We start from the raw sequence: 21,972 nt of genomic DNA, 5'->3' as shown, positions 1-21,972 counted from the left end.
CATGGAAGTGGTTCTCAACTAGTTCTGCCTCAGGACAGTACTGATTTTATCAAGTGGGACAAAATATTAAAACAACTGATTATCATAGAACTATACAAAATGCCCTTACAATTTATTAATATTTCTTTTACCTTTGCATACGGTCATTTTCAAGATTTGCCAGGATGTCAGTGTTGGAATGTAACACATGGTTTGTCCTCACTGAAGGAATTATGACATGCAGCACGTCTGCGACCCAGCAGAGGTGCAGTGTGGTCTCATCTGTGCGATCTCTCTTTACGGATCTCGGTCTCTGATAGGTTATTGATCTGCCTTGCCTCCTTTTATCAGTAGATGAGGCTGAAACATTGTTTTTCATACAATAAGCCTCTTTGTCGTTCCTCAGGGGCCACCATAGACAAACACAATCTGAGAAGTAGTAGTCAGGGAAGGGAAACAACTGAAGCTCGCAAAAGAATTCACCATTCGTGGATTGGAGTACAACACTGCGTTATAAAGGTATGTAGAGTGTTTTTGTGTATCAGATGATTAGCTAAAATGCATTATTTGGATAACTGAGACTGCACAACACAACAAAATACACACTGCTCTTGCCATCTATTTTACACAAAAAGTCATACATCAAATATACAGCAAAAGTATCCAAAGGTTAAGAAGTAACGGTTTTATTACTTATTGATGTATCTGCAGCTTCAGTAATGAATCAGATTGTGTTAGTCACTATTTCCATCTCACTGAGCAGTCTTGTGGAGCGTGCTGTACCCGAGTGACCTTCAGGCAAGTATGTGCACATCAGAGGGCAAAATGGACAGACACAGCCTCTGTAGGCCTGTCAAGATAAACTACCAAGAAATTAAAAAAAAACAGCAACATATAATTTATAATAGAAACAAAATGCACACAGTAAGGGAGAGAGGTCAATATGATTGTAGACGTTTGGGCTACATTTTTACATCACTGTTTGATAGCTGAGACTGATGGAAGGCCACTAAGAAACTGGGGATCAGAGATTAAATAATGTTCCTTTCTCCCGGAAAGTGGTCTGTTGTTATTTCAGATTATTTTGAATATTATCTAATAAGTTACTGACACTGTATTGGAGTCAACAGGGTATGAGTAAGGAGATGACTTTGTCTACTCTGAGCTTCTGATGCCCTCTATAGGATAAAATTGTCTCTGAAAAATGATAAACCTCTTGTGATGACTTGCAGTATTAACACAGATGCTTTAGCTATAGCTTTAACCTTTAACTAGTGGCTAAGAGCTAAAGGAAAAAGATGATCTCCTATATCAGTAGATATAGGTGTGTGTGTGTGTGTGTGTGTGTGTGTGTGTGTGTGTGTGTGTATGTATGTATGTATGTATGTATATATACATATATATATATATATATATATATATATATATATATATATATATATATACAGCCAATCCTAAATTTATTCAGACACCAACATTTCACAAATTATCACCATTTATTCGCTATAGTTTAGAAAATGGTAATAAAATATGACAAAAACTCAAGAGTTAAACTTTGTCAGAACAAATTCATCTTGATAATGTCAGATAACATGCAAGTAAAACATGGTCAGGTCAAAGTGTCTGAATAATTTTTGTCCCACATTTTTATAAATTTTACTGGTAGTCCACTATATAAAGAATTTTTGGATATAATACGTCACAGTTTAATTTATTTTGCTATCCTCACTTACATAAATAAACTATAGTATGCTGCACCCACTAGTAAAAATAATATAAAAAAATTATATCTGGTGTCTGAATAATTTTTGGTTTGACTGTATACATACAGTTTATATTTGATATATATATATAGATATATATATATATATATATATATATATATATATATATTTTTTTTTTTTAAATGTACGTATACAAATATTTTAAATGTCTCAATTGTCTCTAGTGAGCCAAAATAAATAAATACAATAAGAATAAGAATAAACCCATACAAACAGCATAAACAAATCTAAAATACATTTATATAAATTTGAAAATTCATATAAAAATCCACAAAAGAAATCATTTCTTAAAAATTGTCCAAAAATTCTTCAGTATCACTTGGATTATCACAGTTTTAACATAATATAATATATATTGTTTTGATTTATTAATTTTCTATCTATAAGCTCTATACAAAACAATTTAAGAAGTAACAGTAACTAAACAATGAAGGCAATGCACTTTTAACAAAAAACCTATCAAAGAAAAAAAGTTGCAATGTTGACACAAATTTGTCTCCTTTTAAATTTGTTCAATACTGCTTTGGACAAAACCATATCAAAACAGAATTTGATTTTTATCTCCTGGCTTTTTGCAAGATATTTTACAAGATGGATGGTGAGAGAGATAGATTGCATTTCCTCTCTTTTCGCCAGCAGAGAGCAGTCAAACATAATTTGAGAGCTTTCTCACACATGAGGTGCAGGTTCAGCAGCATCAGTGCTTATATGAGACTGGATTGGCTGGCCTGGTGTCAGCCCATCACTGGACTAACACTTAAAGTGTGTGAGCTCCTGTATTCGCTTGTTAAGTCTGATGTCACGTGTCACCTCTTCCGTGTCCAAATGCTCTATCAGATACCACGAGAAAACAACAAAAGGTGCTAATATACACTCACAATGTGATATAATATTACCAAAAAAAATGATAATCCTAACCTTTAACATAAAAATGATTTGTGTTTGGGACGCTGTGAGCATGGAGACTGTAGTGTACACCGTAAGTTTGAAAACGTTTAGCTTAAATGTTTAATATAAATAAACAGTGCTCATAAACGGCTGCTAAGGTAGTATTCTCAAGTGAAGCGGGTTGAGGCTTGGACCCGGAAACAGCACTTCTTACGTCACCACTTAACAACCGAATAGAGGCTTGCTGAGTAAGGAATACTAAAGTCACTATATAATATAGAGCAGGTCATGCCTGAGTCTCAGCATGCTCACTGCAGGCACTATATTTAGCTCATCAGAGACCCCTGGACTGAAAGAGGAGGATGTGATTTACAAAGAATGGTTTTCTCATTGCTAAAGAGACATTAAAAACACAGATATGAACTCACAAATTATGTATAAATCTAAATTATTTCAAGATGGCAACCATCATCATATCATCCATTACTCAACAGAATAGATAGTGATCAATGCGGATAATCCTGATACGTTTTACAGGAAGATGCATTAAGTCCAGAATACCTGCTCAAATTAGAACAATATCATGATCATCTTATTTTCTTTTAAATGGACTGATTTCCACTAAACAAAATCAGTTTATGGCCGTCTGAGCTGATACAGAGTCCTTGAGTGAAAAAGGTAGAACACATAGTAGCATCAAATCACAGATTCTCAAATTGAAGTTTATTTCAACATCGGAATGTGATTGTTTTTTGATGATTTTTACCTTTGTTACTCATTTTTTTATTAAATTTATATTAAATGATATTAAATTAGTCTTAATTAGTCATCTTGTCTGTTTCAGCACACACAAACCTCTAAAGAGAATCTAAGAATAACTCATTTTTATCTCATCCACCAAAGAAATTCTTAAATAAAGTCTTATCTTACCTGACAGTCAAAGTCTTGGAAGTTTTGAGAGTTCTGTAGGAGAAAGAGATGACATTTGATTATTCTACACTCATTAACTTACATAAAAATGTCTAACAGTATTAAATTTTGATCATATCATCAATTATTCTCTGTCCAGCTTCTGCTGCTCTTTATATTGACGCCACTAGGTGGAGTAAGAGGTCAGTGAGTCTCCAGTTCAATCATTTAAATCAGGGGTGTCCAAACTCTGCAGGACACCGGCCCTCCAGGACCGAGTTTGGACACCTCTGATTTAAATGAATGGTTCACCGATTATCTATCATAATTTACTTGTTGTCATGTCATTTTTTTTAGTGAAAAGCAGAAAATTAAGACTTGGAGTTTGTGCATAAGATGCATGGACAATTTTTATAACACTTTTATGGTGCATTGTTGGTGTTTTATGGAGCTTGACAGCCGGTCATTACAAACTGCGGCTGTGTGGCAAGAACTGCATAACTCTTTTTTTATTATTATTATTTCAAGAAAATAAGTAAATAAATAAATAAACACGTTGGGTTTGAAACAACATACACATGATAAAGTCCAACATTATTTTTAATAAATTACCCACCTGCAGTTCTAATGAAATTATAATTTTGTACGACAATTGTGTGTTTTTGTCATTTTTAGTAGTTTAATTAAAACAAGAAATAAGTTTGTTTTATTTCATTTCAGTTCAAATGTTTTTTATGGTTTAAGTTTTAATTTCAGCTTTGTCTTTAAATTGTCTAAATATTATCTCAAAATATTATACAATTACAAATTACAAATACTTTCTATTAAGCTGACACTATCTTTTTCTATCCAACATTTGTTTTCTGTTAGATGTATAAACCAGAAGGAACACGTAAAATAAAATATAAAATAAAATTAACATTACCAACTAGTATTTCAAAAGAAACAGTAATGTGTTTCATTCATTAGTTCAAAGGGAGATGAAGCTACACATAAAAAGTTTGTCCCTTGACTTGTGAATTATACTGGCGGTGTTACTCACTGCTAATGGGTGTATAACATTTACATTTCTATTTTTAGAGTTTCTGAAATGGATGTTGTGTGGCAAAGAAGGATGGCAAGATTAAAACTGACAAACCCTGCGGATGCCGTGATGCTAATTCCTGCCATCAAGGGCTACAGGAAGAATAATAATTATGAAGAAGACAGAAATATCTATAATTGTGCAGAATTTTTTTACACCTCAACTCCACCCATCCTTTCTTTTTCTATTCCTGTCCTTTCAATTTTGTTCTTCCACTTTTACTCTCTCTTAAAACCATTTCACTAATATTCCACCACTTCCACCTTTTTTTTCCATCTCCATTCGTTTTCTCTTGCTACAGTACATGAATTATTCAGTTTGATGAAGTGAAGCCAGACACGGGGTAGAGAGGAACTTTGCTTCAGATAGAGGAAAACAGAGACCTTGAACATGGGGAGACGTGTGTGGGAGTGTTTTCACGTGGCATAGATGTGTAACACGAGTCGTGAGACTTGACGTGTGTAAGAGCATCACTATGGTTTACGCTGTGTAACTAGTGATGAGCTGTGCCGTGTCTACAGGCTTTTTATTGTGTTAGATCTTGCTCCTCATACATTTATGTATATACATCAACAATGGCTCAAGGTCTGGCTGTAAATTCTGCTGTTTTAAACTAAATATCTAGCTTACTTATAAGACATTTTACAATTGATTTTGTAAAAATTGAGGATTTACATTATATTACATTATAGCTGATTTCAAGCAATTTTTTTTGTAATTATTATTTTGGTCAGCTTATTAAAAATATCATTAATTTAAATTTTTTAAATCTTGGTATTCATTCATGTATATACTTGGGTCAGTACTTTAAAGAATATTTTTTTTTTAATTATCTACATGACCAAATCTCAATTTCCATAATCTGATATTAATATTGTACAATTATTCAAAAATGTATTAATAAATAAATAAATTAATAAATAAATAATAATAATAATAAAAAAAAAACATAGTACTACTAAGATAAAACATGCACCTTTTGACTTCCAGGGTATATAAATCTGGGCATTTACAAGATAAAAGACTCAAATTAGACCAAAATATAACTATAGCTTGTTCATGATTGTGTATATGTAGACAAGCATGCTAGTGTGTGTGTGTCTGCATACCAGACCGATATTTCTGACAGGTTTATCTCACCTTGTAGGTCAGCAGAGGCTTGATCTCAGTCAGCTGAACGTCTTGTAGCTCATCCATCTCGGTGTCTGTCTGCACTATAAAAAGAAAAATACACACGTCATTTATTATTGTGAATAAAAATCAATGTGTACACTGTTTGAGTTGAATGGAATCTAGTCTAATAATGTCTAAAATTCCCAGACAGCTCTCACATTGCGTCACTTTTTCCAGCAGACCTCACCAAGTCAGTACAGAGGCCTTGTATTGAATTTCTGCTAATAGAACACGCTTTGCAACGTACTCAGCAGAGTTCTAATAATTTCCTCAAGTGTAAGTGTAGTCACCCTTTTAGTTTTAATTAACCTGGAAGACCTGAGATTGTGTATAAGCCCACAACAGCCTTTAGTCGCACACACACACACACACACACACACACACACACACACACACACACACACACACACACACACACACACACACACACACTCAGTAAACAGTAATAAAAGCTGAGCGCCAAAGGAAATGTCTCTACAATTAAATCTGCTCTTTTTAGTTGCCTTGGGAACAGGGATGTTTTGATGATAGGGTACAGTCTGCTAGCTAGCAAATATATAAATGTTACATGATTCTGGTCTGCGATTAATATTCTGAAGGCTGAGAGGTAAGCAAAGATGCACAATGTAATTAAAACATCAGTTTCTATTCATCATTCTTTCAGCAAAATCGCTAATTGTATTCATTACAAGGACTGAGTCTGTAATGAGCAACTAAGTGGCTAAGCAAATGAAGCCCCACTTTATGTTTTTTTTAATTTATGTCTATCCAAGGAGAAAAGATGATGTATTATGTTATATAAAAAAGTATTCAAATTTTCAGTTTGAATTCGAATAGGACAAAATACTGACCTAGATGCTACAAAAATTTGGCATTTGGTATGAATGAGGTGCCTATAGAGATCTGCTGAGCTCATGCTGTAAAGTGGAATGACGTGCTGACATGGCTTAACCCACTTCCACTGGCCTCATCTGTCTACTGTCAGAGTCATTCTAACCTTCCTGACTTTGGGACGGGACCAAACAGGCTGTTGCAACTGTAATACATTCAACAGACTGATACATAGGGACCACCATCAGATGTGATCTGATGACATGCAGTTTATGAGTTTAAATTACAAGTGAAAAAAAAGTGACGTGACATACAGCCAAGTATGGAGACCCATACTCAGAATTCGTGCTCTGCATTTAACCCATCCAAATTGCACACACACAGCAATGAACACACACCCGAAGCAGTGGGCATTCTAACACACTGATTTGGTGCTCAAGAAACATTGTTATCAATGTTGAAAATGTCTATTATTCTTGTGAAAACTGATACATTTTTATCAGGATTCTTTGATGAATAGAAAGCTAACAATAACAGCGTTTCAAAAATAAATCTTATAAATGTCTTTACTATCACCTGTGATAATTTAAATATGTCCTTGCTAAATTACAGTAGACCTATTAATTAATTTTAAAAAACTTCCTGATCTCAAACTTTGGAACAGAAGTGTATGCTAGTATTTCCATTCTGTTAACATTTTTCATCATCAAACATCTTTTTGCTTTCAGTACATCATTGTAATTTGATCTTTAGTGTGACAAACAAGTTTTTAAAAGTACAAATACCCATGTCTTCAAATAAAGTGTGCTCATAAAAAGGTGCATGTACAATAATGAGCAAAGTCCAGTTCAAAATAGATTTAAAAGTTGTAAAGCAGCTCCCCTTATTCCAAAAGGTCAGTGTCTTTCATCAGTAAAATACCAGAGCAGCACTGAAAACAAACTTCCATTACGTAAAAAGCGAGAAAACTACTAGCACATATTAAGGGGCCGTTTATACAACAACATTTTCAGCCAAAAATGGAAAACTTTTTATGCATTTTTGCCTGTATGTTAACACGAAAGCAACGTTTTGGGGACTGAAAATGCATATTTTTGAAAACGGGTTTCAAAGTGCAAGTTTTTGAAAACACCACCGTTATCGTTTCTGTGTAAACAACACCCAAAATGGGAATCTTTAAAAATGGTGACGTCATGCACGTGCTTAGTACGTGTTAGGTATTTAGACATGCACAGTACGTGTCAATTTTAAAGGCAAGCGCGAACAAACATACACAACAATGGCGGAGTACATGGTGCTGTTGTTGCTGCTCAAGAGTTTGCTAATGCTTCTTCATCAAAGTGTGGATTTACTTCACCAATATTACAACAAACAGCGGAGACGCATCATATAAACACGGCAACAGGTACTGTTTACTAACAAGGTGAGGGCGCCAACTACTGGCCTGGCATACATAATACAGTGTTTTTGGTTGCTTTCACGGAAATGTGTAAATGTGAATTGTTTTGAAAATGTTGTCGTTTTTGAAAATGTTGTCATGTATACGGGAAACTTTTTAAAAACTTTTCAATCATTTTGAAAATGTTGTCATGTATACGGTGAAATGTGAAAGCTTAGGGGTGGAAATCTCCTACGCAATCCCAGCAACAAATCCAGGTGAAGGGCATTAAATAATATTTAGACAAGGAGTGACATAAAAAGAAAACAAATGTTCAGCATGCCTGCAAAGATTTGCCATATTGCCCTCCACTTCCGTTCACGGTCCACAAATTTAGGCCAAGGGCAAAGGCCAAACTGCAATCATGACGACTGATTGTAATCCCAACATGGAGCTGAAAGACTCGCCTGGAATTATCAATCAGATTCATACAATTATTTAAAACACTGCCAAGATTAATGTCAAGATTTCATATCATCAAGCCAGGACTTGCTTAACTAAGCCAAATTAAATTTCTCAACACAGTATCGACTGCAATCAATGTCATCTTCAGTTTTCACCCACTCTAGTTCACATTCAGTGAAGTGTAAAACTGTTGCCATAGAGACAAAAGGGCTGATGTTTATTTTCAGAGAGGGCTCCCGAAGGGATGGGAAGGAGTCATGAAGACTCAGAACAGCAGGCCGAGGCATTAGCTGAGATTCAAAGATACCACAGTTCTTCATTTATTTTATTCCTCACATCACATCAGGCTTTTCGGAGTATAAATGTAAAATCTACTGTGGGTAATACCCACAGCTAAAATCCTTTTTCACCAGCTTCCCATGTGTATTGCATAACTGTGCCGTCTAAAGAAATGTGTCTCATGTAAAAACACTTCCCAGGGTTCCTGTCTATTATTTCACTGAGATTTGTCCGCGCAAATGTGTATCTACACAGCTGCCAAAAAAAAAAAAAAAAAAAAAAACACATAAAATGACGAGAGCTAGGAGTCAGATAGAGTATTACTGAATTAATTGCACAGATAAATCGTCTAGAAAAATCAACTTTTAGCCCCGACAAGCTAAGAGTAATCATCTGTATTTAAATTTTCATTGAACTATTTCAGTATAATATTACTGGAAACATGTTCACTAGACACGCTCCACATACAATGTTAATCAGTCACATATGGATAAGGAGGCCCACTAAGATACTTCAGCCCACACACACACAACCTTGCATACACTTGAGGGCCTTTCCCATTCATCTCTGTTAATTCTTAAATGAAGTTCATGGAGAAGTGCATCTGGGTTATTTTAGATAAGTCAATATGAACATTGTTCACAAAGCATATTACCAAAATATGTTATTTCTGAGTAAATGCATTATTTAATGATATTGATACTGTATTTTTTTGTTTTGTTTTGATACAACTTTTTTTGATTCTGGATTCACTAATAAAAAGTATATATGGCCAATTTGTATTTCATGCTGATTGTAAGGTGCATATAACCTGGAATCTAAGATAAATTAGTTTTTTTATTTTTTTTATTCAAAGTTTCATTTTAATTTATTAGTTTATTTGATAATATTAATAAAATTTAATAGTAATTACTTTAGATATTATCTAGCTCTACAACATTACAGTAATTTTTAGCATTTTAAGATACCGAGTAATACATTATATTCATTTTTTTCCCCTTGTACAGATGTCTTCACATGGTGATTTATTTGGGTTTTTTGGTTGGTGTTTGTGTGGGGATTTTTAGAAATTTTTATTTGATAACCTCTTACACACACACACACACCTGCAAACACCTACTAAGTGAAATAAAAAGAGGAGCTGGCACGAATGCCGTCAGCAAACACTGCTGAAAGATCAATGGCCATCACAAAGCACTCCTAACTCTTGTCTATCCATCCATCTCTCTCTCTCTCTCTCTCTCTCTCCATTTTCCACCTTGAAGCTATAAACAGCCCATGAGTCAACAGTAACGAGTGAGGTCAGTAAGGAGTGTCCGCAGATGTGGACAGATGGTCTATGCCCTGTCTGCTGCATAGGTTAAGTTCAGTAATCTGTCCAGTTCGTGTCACACAACTAATTGTAATAAACTTCTTCATTCAAGAAACTTTGGTGAATCGTTTATCAACAGGAATATCCAACATTCTGGAGAGCCAAAGTATTCACACACAAAAACAATCTGTTGTTATTGCCTTCTGTAAAAATTTACCTAAATATCATAAAAAAAAGCAATATTATCAAAAATAAAAAATAAATATTTAAAAAGACAAAAAGATAAAGCAAAATTAAGTATTGTTCTTAGCCCACTGGATTTTTTGGGGGTCACTTTGTGTTTAAACATAATTATGGTAAAAAAAAAAAAAAAGGTAAAGATATTTTTACTATAAAAAAAAGACTAAAAAGCTAATACTGAAAAAGTTTTTTTTTTTTTTTTTTTTACAGTGCATCAGTCCTCAGTAAAACTAAACAAAACATGAGTACATGTTCAAGGTACAGGGCACTAGTTTTCTAAAGATCAAAAATTTCTGTGTGAATGATTTGTTATTGTTTGTCATGGCAAAATTAAGTAACCCAATTAAGGCCACAAAATTCCTGCATTATTCCTGCTCATCAGTGCACCGCTGCATTCAGCTCTTGCTAGCTTTTATCTTAACCACAGGGGTATAATTCTGTTTAAGGCAGTGTGACGTGCTCAGCTCCAAATTATTCTTTATGCCGTAACCCTGGTGATTTGGGAAGGAAATTACAAGGAGATTCAGACCAAGTAAGAGAGGCAGATACGGCATCCTTATGAGTAAGGATCAACAATGCGGCATACTCATAAAGGAAAAGGTTCTTCTCAAAGATGAGTTAACTGAAACTTTAATCCATAATAATCAAAATAAATGTCCTCATCCTGCTTTTAAGTAGATTTTTAAGCACCTGCTGTTTGTAACAGAACTGAAATCATGAGTAGCATCAACAGCACATGCTCAATAAATTGGTAACTATTCAGAATCAGAATGAGCCAAGTGTGTGCAAACAAACAAGGGATTTGTTGTTGTTTTTTAGGAGCTCTGGGTACAAACATACATACATGACATTGAGAACAGAAAGAACATTTAAATAAGACTAAGGAAAAAAAATAATGTGGTATGCATCTGGAACAGTAGATTTATGTACAGATTTGTGCATTATTTACTTTATATACAGATGTGTGTGTATATATATATATTTACATAATGTGCAAACAGGCTGTGGAAGGTTGAACTTTTTCAGCTGATGAAGGAAGTACCTCTGCTGGGCCTTTTATACAATGGAGTCAAAGTGATTGTCCCACTTCAGGTCCTGTGAGATGGTGGAGCCTAGGAGCCTGAATGACTGCTGCCACAGTGCTGTTCATGATGGTGAGTGGGGGGAGAGCAGGGGGGTCAGCCAGCTGCTCAACCTCTTGTCTGTAAGCAAACTTGTCACTGTCCTGGATGAGAGCGATGACTGTGGTGTCATCCTGCAAACTTCAGGAATTTGACAGAGGGGTCTTTAGAGGTGCAGTCAATTGTGTATGGGAGAAGAGCAGTGGGGAGAGCACACACCCCTGAGGAGCTCCAGTGCTGATGGTGCGGGTTTTGGATGTGAGTTTTCCCAGTCTCACTCTATACAGCTGGGTTCTTGAAGCATAACTCCTTCCAAGACAGTTGTGATCAAAAGTAGGTCATTACACTTATATCAAATCGCGATATGGACTAATATCTGTAAATATTAAGCCGGAAAATATGAATCCTGCATGATCTGCGTGTCTCTGTTAATGAATGGCACAGAAGCACGGTTTCGTTTATTACACACATATGGAAGCGCGTATGACGCTCGCGGTGATTTCAGTGTCTGCCGTCTCATTAAGTGAGGACATAAACACATGAACAACATCTCCAGAACTGCTCTGAGAGTCACTTCATGAGCATTTAACTGTCTGATTTGAGTAAAAGTAGTGTCATATCACATACACAGAACTGTAAAGGTATTCACGACAACCAATCAAAATAAAAGTCCGGTTTAATTTAAAGACAAGTATTTGCCAGAAATGTATTAATATTGTTCAGCAGAATGTACATAGTCAGCTACTACTAAAAAGAAACATAATTTTTTAAGGAATAATCACACAACATTTCTTCTATTAATTTTAATAGTAAATCCCCTTTGTTTACCAAAAAATAGAGTTTGCTTAATTTTCAATAATTAAAAGATAAATTAAATTAATGTTTTATCCCTTTGATAACCAGAAAAATGTAAATACACAACAGAATTTCTGAGGAAAAAAAAAATTCATAAGCATATTTTAAGTTGTTTTATGCATTTAAATAATTAGACATGCTAAAACACAAAATTAAGTAACAATGAAACATATGGTGAAGAAAAAATAAAACATTTCATGGAGCCCTAAACATGTAATTTTAGTTAAACTTTTAATAAATTGATGTGAAAATGTATAAGTTTTATGATTTTAATTAATTAGACATTTTTTGATTAATAAAATTTTATTTAACCATTAAAAAGGAGTCGAGAAAAATTTAAATGGAAAAAAACGGAAGCCAGAAAAATTTAAATGGAAAAAACTGAATTTGGGAAAAAATAAAACGGATTTCATAGGGCCCTACTTACAACATTAGGAAGATTATACCCTTCCTGTCAGAGCAAGCCGCACAACTTCTTGTCCAAGCTCTTGTTCTCTCCAGACTGGACTATTGTAATGCTCTCTTGGCGGGCCTTCCTGCATGTTCTATCAAGCGTCTGCAACTGATCCAGAATGCAGCAGCGAGAGTGGTCTTCAATGAGGCAAAAAAAGCTCACGTTACTCCTCTCCTCAACAGGTTTCACTGTTTACCAGTAGGCGCTCGCATCAAATTCAAGGTTCTGATGCTTGCCTACAAGACAACTACTGGCGCTGCACCAATATACTTAAACTCACATGTTCAAACTTATGCGCCCTCCTGAAGCTTGCGCTCTGCAAGTGAACGGCGCCTTGTGGTGCCATCCCAAAGAGGCTCTCAAAATCACTCTCACAGACCTTTTCCTGGCCTGTGCCCAGCTGGTGGAATGACCTCCCAATCTCAATTTGAACAGTTGAGTCTTTAGTTATCTACAAAAAAACATGTAAAGACACATCTTTTTCGCCAGCACCTGACCAACTAATACTAGCACTTACCTTTTCTATTCTAATCTTTAAAAAAACAAAACAAAACAAAAAACACCATAGCTACGTGTACTGTGCTAGACTAACTGAGACTTGTCATGGCACTTGTATACTGTTGTTGTTCTCTCATTGGTCTGATTGCTTCTATTGTTCTCATTTGTAAGTCGCTTTGGATAAAAGCATCTGCTAAATGATTAAATGTAAAAATGATTAAATGGACAGCACAGGCTTTGAGGCAGGCTGGAGAGACACTGTATGGGCTTTGGCTTTCCTTATCTTTTGTTTCTTGAAGACTTTGCACACATCATCTTCACAGATTTTAAGTGCAGGTTGAGAAGCAGTGGAGGGGAGGGAGGGGAGGGTGTTGATGGCTGTGTTGTGAGACGGTCAGAGTGGGTGTGGGGTGTGAGACCAGGCTTTTCAAATCTGCAGTAAAACTCAAATCATTGGCTAAAAGTTGATTCTCAACAGTGCTGGGGGATGGGGTCTTGTAGCTGGTGATGGCTATTTAACCTCTTTTTACATGGAAGGTCATTCTCTTTCTCAGGCGTCCACCACAGACCACTTCCATGTATGCTCAGGTGTTGAATTTAAACTAGTCAAATCACGTCCTCTCAATCTCCTTGCTCTTTGCTGGCAGAGTGGGAAACTGAGGAACACAACCTATGACTAGGGTTAGAATGGAATACTAGTGCACTACTTACAGCATATGTGCAGTGCATAATGTATGCTACCTACTAGATCTGAAATATTGTAAAATATTACATGATGCAATGATAAAGGTTTAAACTTACAAATTGTTGAATAAGGTAACGTCATTAAGCTGCATGTTTATTAATGAAGTCAACATTAACTGTACTTCATGTGTATTGATGGATTCAATATATTTTTTATATTAATTTATTAATTTACTAAAAATATTTTCTAGCCCTCCAATATGACATTTTAGACACAGTACCTTTATTCATAACTGTTATAAGTATTACATAGTATTACACAATTATGTTTCATAGGTGGCATCAAAGGTACATTTGAGAAATAGCTTATCTTTCCTTTGAGAACAAACCAATATGACATTTTTATTTTTTTTGGAGGTTATTTTTGTATTTTTTATTTGTTTTTTTAGGAGGGGGAAATCATAGCTGAAATGAAAATTAAAAAAAAACTCACAACAAGCACCAAGTACTTCAAATGACAACAACAAAAAAAAAAAAAAAAATATAGCATATATAAGATTGAATAAGATGAAACTAACTTTATAATAACAATAATAAAAAAGATCAAATTAATGCATAAATGATTGATATTAAAACTTTTATTAAATTTTATTAAATTAGTTCTATGTATTATATAACATAATACATAGAATGTTTCAGAAAAGTCACTGCTAAATAAATAATCCAAAGACAAGCTATATAAGATATATGCATGTGCCCACTCTCACCTTTTGCTTTCTGCTTTGGTCTCCATCTCTGTGGCTCCCCCATCACTAACTGAATTAAGGGAAACCCCTCAACTAAGCAGTTGTGTATGTGATAGTCGGAATGCGTACACTCCATTATTAAAGATCTTGTTGTGGCAGTGTGCAGCCAATTCACTAGACTTTCTGCCAAAATAAGACTTTCGTCTCTCTCTCTTTTCATACACTATAAGGCTGAGGGACACCCTGCATGCTGATGCACACTGTCACAGACTCACAGCATCGCATCAATCATAATTTGGCTTTTGCCTTATACATTAAGTCACTTCCTTGCTGTCATTTCTGGAGAAGCGAATACTTGCATATATATAAGGGTATATGAGAATACTTGACTGCCTTTTCTAAAAGTGTTCTCAGAAATCTCTCTTACACATGCACACACACAATAAAATCAAGTATTTTTTTTTTTTTTTTTTTTATGTAGTGTATGGTATAGCAATTCTTTTCTTAGAGTTTCCAGAATGCTTTGAAAGGAGTGCATTATTCCTGAAGAGTCACAGTATTTAGCCTTATTAGAACAGAGAGCCACTTACTGTATTGATTTAAATCTTACCATTTGTTGGCATCATCAGTAAAAGCATCTTATGCCTTCCATACATACACTTACACTTTAAAGGCAATTTCACACCGGAGCTTTTAGTGAACTTCAGTATAAAGTTCACAACTAAAAACAATCCATCCTAACTCACAGAAATGAACCACTATTGATGATGTTCATTATATTTAGGGATGCATCCATAGTAAAGTTTTGGTCTGATACCAATAAACATTTTCCGATTATGACGAACATCTCATAAATGGCTCATATTAGTTTAAATAATAACGAAATAAATAAAACTAAATGCTAAAAGTAAATTCAGGCTTTATAACATTATAAGATGCGGTTTGAAAAATGGATATTATTTTTGAGATTTTCTTTAAAAAAAACACATTTAGCTTAAAAAAAAATAGGTTGAAGGTAATCTAAATGTAAAAATATAGGAAATGAACATGCACAATTAAATAAACATAAAATATGGTTCTAAATAGCAATAAAAGTGGTTCATTGGCTTGTAATCATAGGGGAACCACTTTATACAGCGCCTTTGTCAAATGGTGCTTTATGTAGAACCAAAGAGGAACCCCATTCTCCTCCTCACATTTTAGATGTTACTCCACTCTCATTTGTTAGCTATGAATGAGAATTTCTAATGGCAAAAACTGTTCTGAATCACTTTCATGCTTTTTGGAGGTAAAAAAAAAAACAAAAAAAAAAAACATTATCTTCAGGAAATACACTGTATTTTAATGTTGTTTTTTAATCCTTTCCCCAACTAAACTAAGAGACTAAGAGAGAGTTAGACAACCTTTAAAGAACTATACAGGGGCTTAACAGTTTCTTTATATGGTATAGAGGTGCTATATAGGACCTCAACCACCCCAAAGAACCGCTGAAGAACCCAATTTTTGTGTGTGTACAATTTATATATATATAAAAAAAAATAATAAAAATCAGTTGAAAAACAATGCTACAGATAAACTGTGTACACAAAAGTACAAATAAAGTCTTTGAAAGCGCCTAGACAAAAATACTTTTTTTAAAAAGTCTTTGTTCTCAGGCACCATGAATTCCTACGGTTAGCATGCTTATTATTACAGTATGTTTTTTTTTTGTAGACAGCATGTATAGACCTACCCTAGCAAAAGGTAGAATTTTTTTGGTATGTTTATAGGGGGACATCATATGTGGCATCAAAACAATTCTACCACAGAATACATCTGTCTCTGCATACGGTCAGCTTTTGAGTTCACAAATACATCACATAACAGGGCTGGCACGAAGCAGCAGATACACAGAGGCTTTGAAGTGAAGAGATGTGGAAACTGTGGCCTCTGTTTGTGTACGGAAAGCATGAGGATTTAAAATGGGTTAAATTACAGAGTGAGACCAAATCCTTCAAACAAGCATATGGATGATTAATTTTTAATTCAGTTCTAAAATATATATTGAGCAAATATATATCTTTTACATTCTATATATTTAATTTACCTTGTTTCAAATGAATTTTTTTTTTCATAAAGGAAATAATCAATAATTGATACAGTAATCCTTGTGAGGGTGCCAGATTCCCCAAAGATGCACGAAGACAGACATGGGCTGTGTTAGATGGATGTCAACAAATTAATCTGGTTTGATAAATGACAGAAAATAAATTTCCCACTTGTCCAGACAAGATGTGAGCTGGGTAAATGACTTTCTGCAACAGCTCACAGAGCCATAAATAAAATCTAAACGTGTGGCATGTGGAGCCTGGGCTAAATGGATTTAAGAGAACCTGCATTAGCACAGTCTAAAGGGAAAATCCTGTCTTCAGCAAGGCTGGGGAAGTGCTCTGAGAACCAAGTTAGATTTTCATCTGAACAACATTATATGACTCTTTACTTCTACCGTAAATTGATCTATTAGCTCAATGCAAAATTTATTTTACTTTGGAAATTGGACATACTTCTGCGCTGTAATTTTTATATGCACCATCTTGGAAAATGATCTGAATGTATAGTTTACATTCTAAATATGCAAACTGATCAAACAGAGTTTTGTAAAATGCCTTAAGAACATCCTTGACCAAGGTACATGTTTGTATTTCATGAGTGAAACAGGACAATCAACAAAACAAAAAAGTAGGGTGGGACTTTTGTACATCAAGAGTTGATTGGGCCATGAAAAGTGGGAGTTGGATATTATTTGAAGGCTGATGTTCGGAGGGGATTCGTGTTTAGATAATATATACTATATTGTTCAAAAGTTTGGGGTGTGTCATCGTAGTATGTAATCAAGTAGGTGTTTTCTGAACAATTCATGTCTGTCCAACAATCACAAGATGGTTTTTCTGGTGTAAAAAACTTTATAAACTAACTATGAAACAGCTCATGTACAGTCATTTTTTGACGCAAAGTGGTTTACTGCTTATGCATTAGTGAATCAAGCCAGTGACTAGACGATCGTCGTCACACTGTTCTTGTTAGCATGCTTTCAATGAGTCAGATAAAAGTATGTGCGACATTGCAGAAATTGCATTGCAATTAGGAAATCCTTGCATCTGGTGTTTTATTATTATTTTATTATAGACATGACTGTGTTCGGCTACAGTGCAGTGGTGCAACCTTTGATGGAAATAGTTCTAAATATAATATTATAATAGTTATAGTGCAAACACAGTTAAAGTTTTTGAGGTAATTCCACATGTAATGCTAATTTCATATGCAAAGATGTTAGCCAATCACAGCAGTGGGCATTTACAGCAGACATGCCCCTTCCAGCAGTGTTCAAATCAGAAAGCTAAATTCAGGATTTGTTGATTAAAAAATACTAGGATTGTAAGCGCACTACAGGAAACTACAGGAAGCATTTTCCCTTTAATGCGTCATTGATTTAAATCTTTCTGAACCTAAACTTCTGAATGGTACTTATACTGTTTATCATTAATAACACAATAAGGATTTCATGGTAAAAAAGCCAAAGAGACACTAAACTTTCTCATTCAGGCTCATGTAAAAAAAGCAAACTAATACTGTTGTGCTTAGAAAAGGATTGTTATATATTTTGCTTTCAAGAGCCTTAACTCCTTAGGGATCCAGTGCAAACTACTGCTAAGGATTAAAATTCAAGAACAGCATGAAGGTACACTGAGTAAATAAAATAAAAAGAGCCTCTACTGTGATCTGAAAAAGTACTAGGTCAGTCTGAAATCTGATGATCATTTTGATGGAACTGACCGAGACATCTCAGCAGGCCGGCCTGATATTGAGCCATCAGGCAGAAGCACAGCTGTCAAGGTGAAAATGGGAGGAGAAACTATAGGAGACAGAAAAACATGGCACAAAACCAAAGACACCGGTTCTAGTGGGCTGGCTACAGTCCAGGACAACCACATAAAACCCACACGGCTCATACAACAGGCCACAACAAATGATGTTTAATGCTAATAAGACAGAGAACTGGAAGAACTGGTGAAATTGATTAAAAGAGCTCAGCCATCCAACACAGGGATGATTTGCTTTTGTAGGTCAGATTTTAGATGGGTGTGAGCTGATTAACAAAGTGCACATCTGAAAATGAAAAAAATCAAGTGCACCACGTAGCAACAGCAGAATCTACAAATTAAGGTCACAAGAAAGTCACAAATCTTCAGACAGTCATGCTAACAACAGCCGCCCTATACCAAAACCAGTTTCACAGCATTTTGGACTATAATAAAGGTTTAAGTAGAGAGAGAGAGCAGTGTAATAGAAGCCTTTAAAATCCCACTACTGATTAATGATTCACTAAACGAATCAGACTGACGTTTTTTTGTGAGCCGCCGTTCTCTCTTTACTAGACTTCTCTTAAAGAACAAGTCTCATTAGAACAAACACTCCAGAGCATTAGATTTGCCTTTCACTATGTAGCAATTATGCTACACTATGCAAAAAACCAACTAGTTTGTTATACTCACCAAGGCTGCATTTATTTAATCAAAAATACAGTAAAACAGTAACATTCTGAAGAATTATTACAATAAAAAAAAATTGCTTTTAATATATTTAAAAATGTAATTTTCTCATGTAAAGTCACAGCTGAATTTTCAGCAGCCATTACTCCCTTAACATTGTTGTGGAAACCAGGATTTTTTTTTTTTTTTTTTTTTCAGGATTCACTGATGAATAGAAGTTTCAAAAGAACTGCATTTATTTGAAATAGACATCTTTTTTGTAACATTACAAATGTATTTACTGTCACTTTTGATCATTTTAATGCATCTTTGTATTTACTGTCACTTTTGATCATTTTTATTTATATTTGTTTTTTTAATGTGTTTTTTTATTGTTAGTGTTGTTATAACAGTTTATGAAATAATCAGAAATCATCCTGCATCATGATATATTCAAAACTTCCATGAAACAAATATACTTCACAAAATATCTTGGTTATTAGATAGGCTCAGCTCATTTTATTTGATAAACTATGTTTGGTATCCTCATCTGAATTCAAACAGCTCATTAAGGACTACAGACTGTCCTTTCGGTCTTGCACATGCAGTGAGGGACAGTCTGGAGGAGCAGCTTGGAATCTGTCCACATCACACAACCAACAGCCTGGCACCTGTGATATTGCTCCACCTGCAGCAGGTGCTTTACAGAGGATGCTATGAGGACTGCAGAGGGACATTCGAAATGTACTGCTTAGTTTATTTATTACATTTTCTTAACATTAATAACTTCCCCCCCATTCATCAATAGTTTTTAGTGATCACTACCCCAAAAAGGACAAAACAGACTATTAAATGACCACAATAGTAGTCTTATGCATTAAATACCAAGTGTTTGAAAGCTGGATGAAGTTTGTATAAACTGGGAAAAGTGCTGCATTAAGATTCTTCAAAATTCTTCAAAAAAGACCCATGACACAATTTGAATGGCGAGTTAGAGACAAAGTGCCTTCCCTTATCTCTGTATAGCAGAGGCCATAGCCTACTCATTTGCCCTCATGCTGGTCCACAGTCCTGATAAGCAGGGTTATTGCGATTGTAAGCACACTCAATTGAACTGAAGCATAGCTTAATTAAAGCTCGCTGCTCCCAAGAGATCCAGGATTCCCTGACATCTCTCTATCTCCACATGGCAACCTACAGGAACACACTAACTCTCTCTCACACTCTACGTATAAAAAATATATTTCTCTATAGGGAAGTTAAAATGTTAACTTAATGTCTCAGCAATAGGAAACACACTGATTACACATTTTTTAAAAATAAGGAAAATGAAAACAGAAAGAATTTAAAGAGTAATTAAAGTAAAATGAGCTAATGCATTCACTGTGCCTGTTTTTGTACCAGGGTGATACGAGGAAGAAAGTTTAATTGGATTTCTATTGAAAACGACACGCTGATCTCAAACAGATACAGATCTGTTAAGGCTTTGACTTGAAAACAAGTGATTAAAACATATGGTGTATTACAATAAACATTGTGTTAATGTATGTACGACAAACAGATTTCAGCAAATAGACTGTGAGGGGTCTCTATTGTGTCCTGTGTTGTTGATGATAACAGGTTACTGTTGTTTGTTTGTTGTGTCAACAGTGTGTAGTGCACTATCACATTGTCTGAGTGTGCTAAACCGCACACCTGCGAGCACATGGAGTTCACATCCTCAGCACTGCGACCTTCCCATGAGCAGGTGACCGAGGACAATGTCATTTGTGTCATGCCGGAAGTTGTGTCATGCATAATCAAAACTATCCCAAAAATCCATCACTTTATACGTCTTTGATATGTAGGCGTCATATGACAAGCGTTAACCTATTGAGAAATACTGACATTTTAATACATATATAAAGGTTTAAATTAAGAAACAGGACTTGATGCTATCACAAATCAAAGTTAGACCGACGTAAATAATTTTGGCAATATAAATTCAGACACACTTCAAAAGCAACACATTATTTCACTGAAACTGCTTGTAGACAAAGCCAAATCATATTCAAAAGACTGAATGTAGGATGCAGCTGGCCCTCTTTATCTATCTATGAAAACTATGAAACATCTGCAACGACAAATGGACTAAAAATGCACTGAATTAAAAACCATCACATCTAATGTGACAAAGTTTGTTTTTTTGGCGTGAGATAAGGGGAAAAAAATCGATCTTTAATAAATCACAATGTGCGTGTTTTTCTTTCTCTGTCTTATTCAACGGCTGTTGTGATGGAAATCGATGTTATTGTGGCTCCTGGCAGTTTAGAAACATGGAGCCATTTTAAAATGAATTGCATTTGTCGCTGTAAAGAAAATAACCAACACCATCACTCTAAATTATGGCACATAATTCCCGTCGGTTTCATTCATATTCCTAGAACAAATCGTACTAGTTTAGTTCTAAAATGAGATATTGGACTCACCTACCAGTCTGAGGTACAATATCTGGATCTGAGCAAGGAAAATCCTCCACAAAGATGCTGAAGTGAACGGAGGCTGGTGGAAGCAAGAAGACGGCTCGCAGTCTCTGCCAGCCGTGTTTTGATGTCACTCGGTGGGCGGGGTCTTCTGGGCTACCCACATTACACTCAGCGCGTTCGGAAGACCCCCTCATAAGCCATTTATCGCCCTCGTGAGGTTATCTATGATATCATGTCACGCCACGTCTGGTTCCGAAGTGGGTTTTTTTTCCTTCTTCTTCTAAACATATATTTTTCCTGCAGTTTAAGTTCCTGTCAC

The 21,972-nt window shown here is 35.1% G+C and overlaps 1 protein-coding gene and 1 long non-coding RNA gene across 3 annotated transcripts in view; one reads left to right on the top strand and one right to left on the bottom strand.

The window, feature by feature from the left end:
- Positions 1-21,862, bottom strand: part of LOC109090820 (protein NDRG3-like) — a 33,615-nt gene extending 11,753 nt beyond the window's left edge. For both annotated transcript variants that reach the window (XM_042766395.1, XM_042766396.1), the window contains exons 1-3: positions 21,661-21,862; positions 5,785-5,858; positions 3,582-3,614 (exon numbers count right to left, since the gene is read on the bottom strand). In XM_042766395.1, coding sequence (XP_042622329.1) covers positions 3,582-3,614; positions 5,785-5,858; positions 21,661-21,847 — 294 coding nt within the window. In that variant the 5' untranslated portion in view covers positions 21,848-21,862. The remainder of the gene's footprint in view (positions 1-3,581; positions 3,615-5,784; positions 5,859-21,660) is intronic.
- LOC122146607 lies at positions 159-4,772 on the top strand. The gene is made up of 3 exons (XR_006161127.1): positions 159-299; positions 386-498; positions 4,641-4,772. It is a non-coding gene; the product is annotated as an uncharacterized LOC122146607 (long non-coding RNA).
- Positions 21,863-21,972: the final 110 nt, after the last annotated feature.

Source organism: Cyprinus carpio, chromosome A11 (assembly GCF_018340385.1).
Source record: "Cyprinus carpio isolate SPL01 chromosome A11, ASM1834038v1, whole genome shotgun sequence".
NCBI lineage: Eukaryota > Metazoa > Chordata > Actinopteri > Cypriniformes > Cyprinidae > Cyprinus > Cyprinus carpio.
Note: the sequence above shows the minus strand (reverse complement) of the source record. Positions and strands in the feature narration are given on the sequence as shown.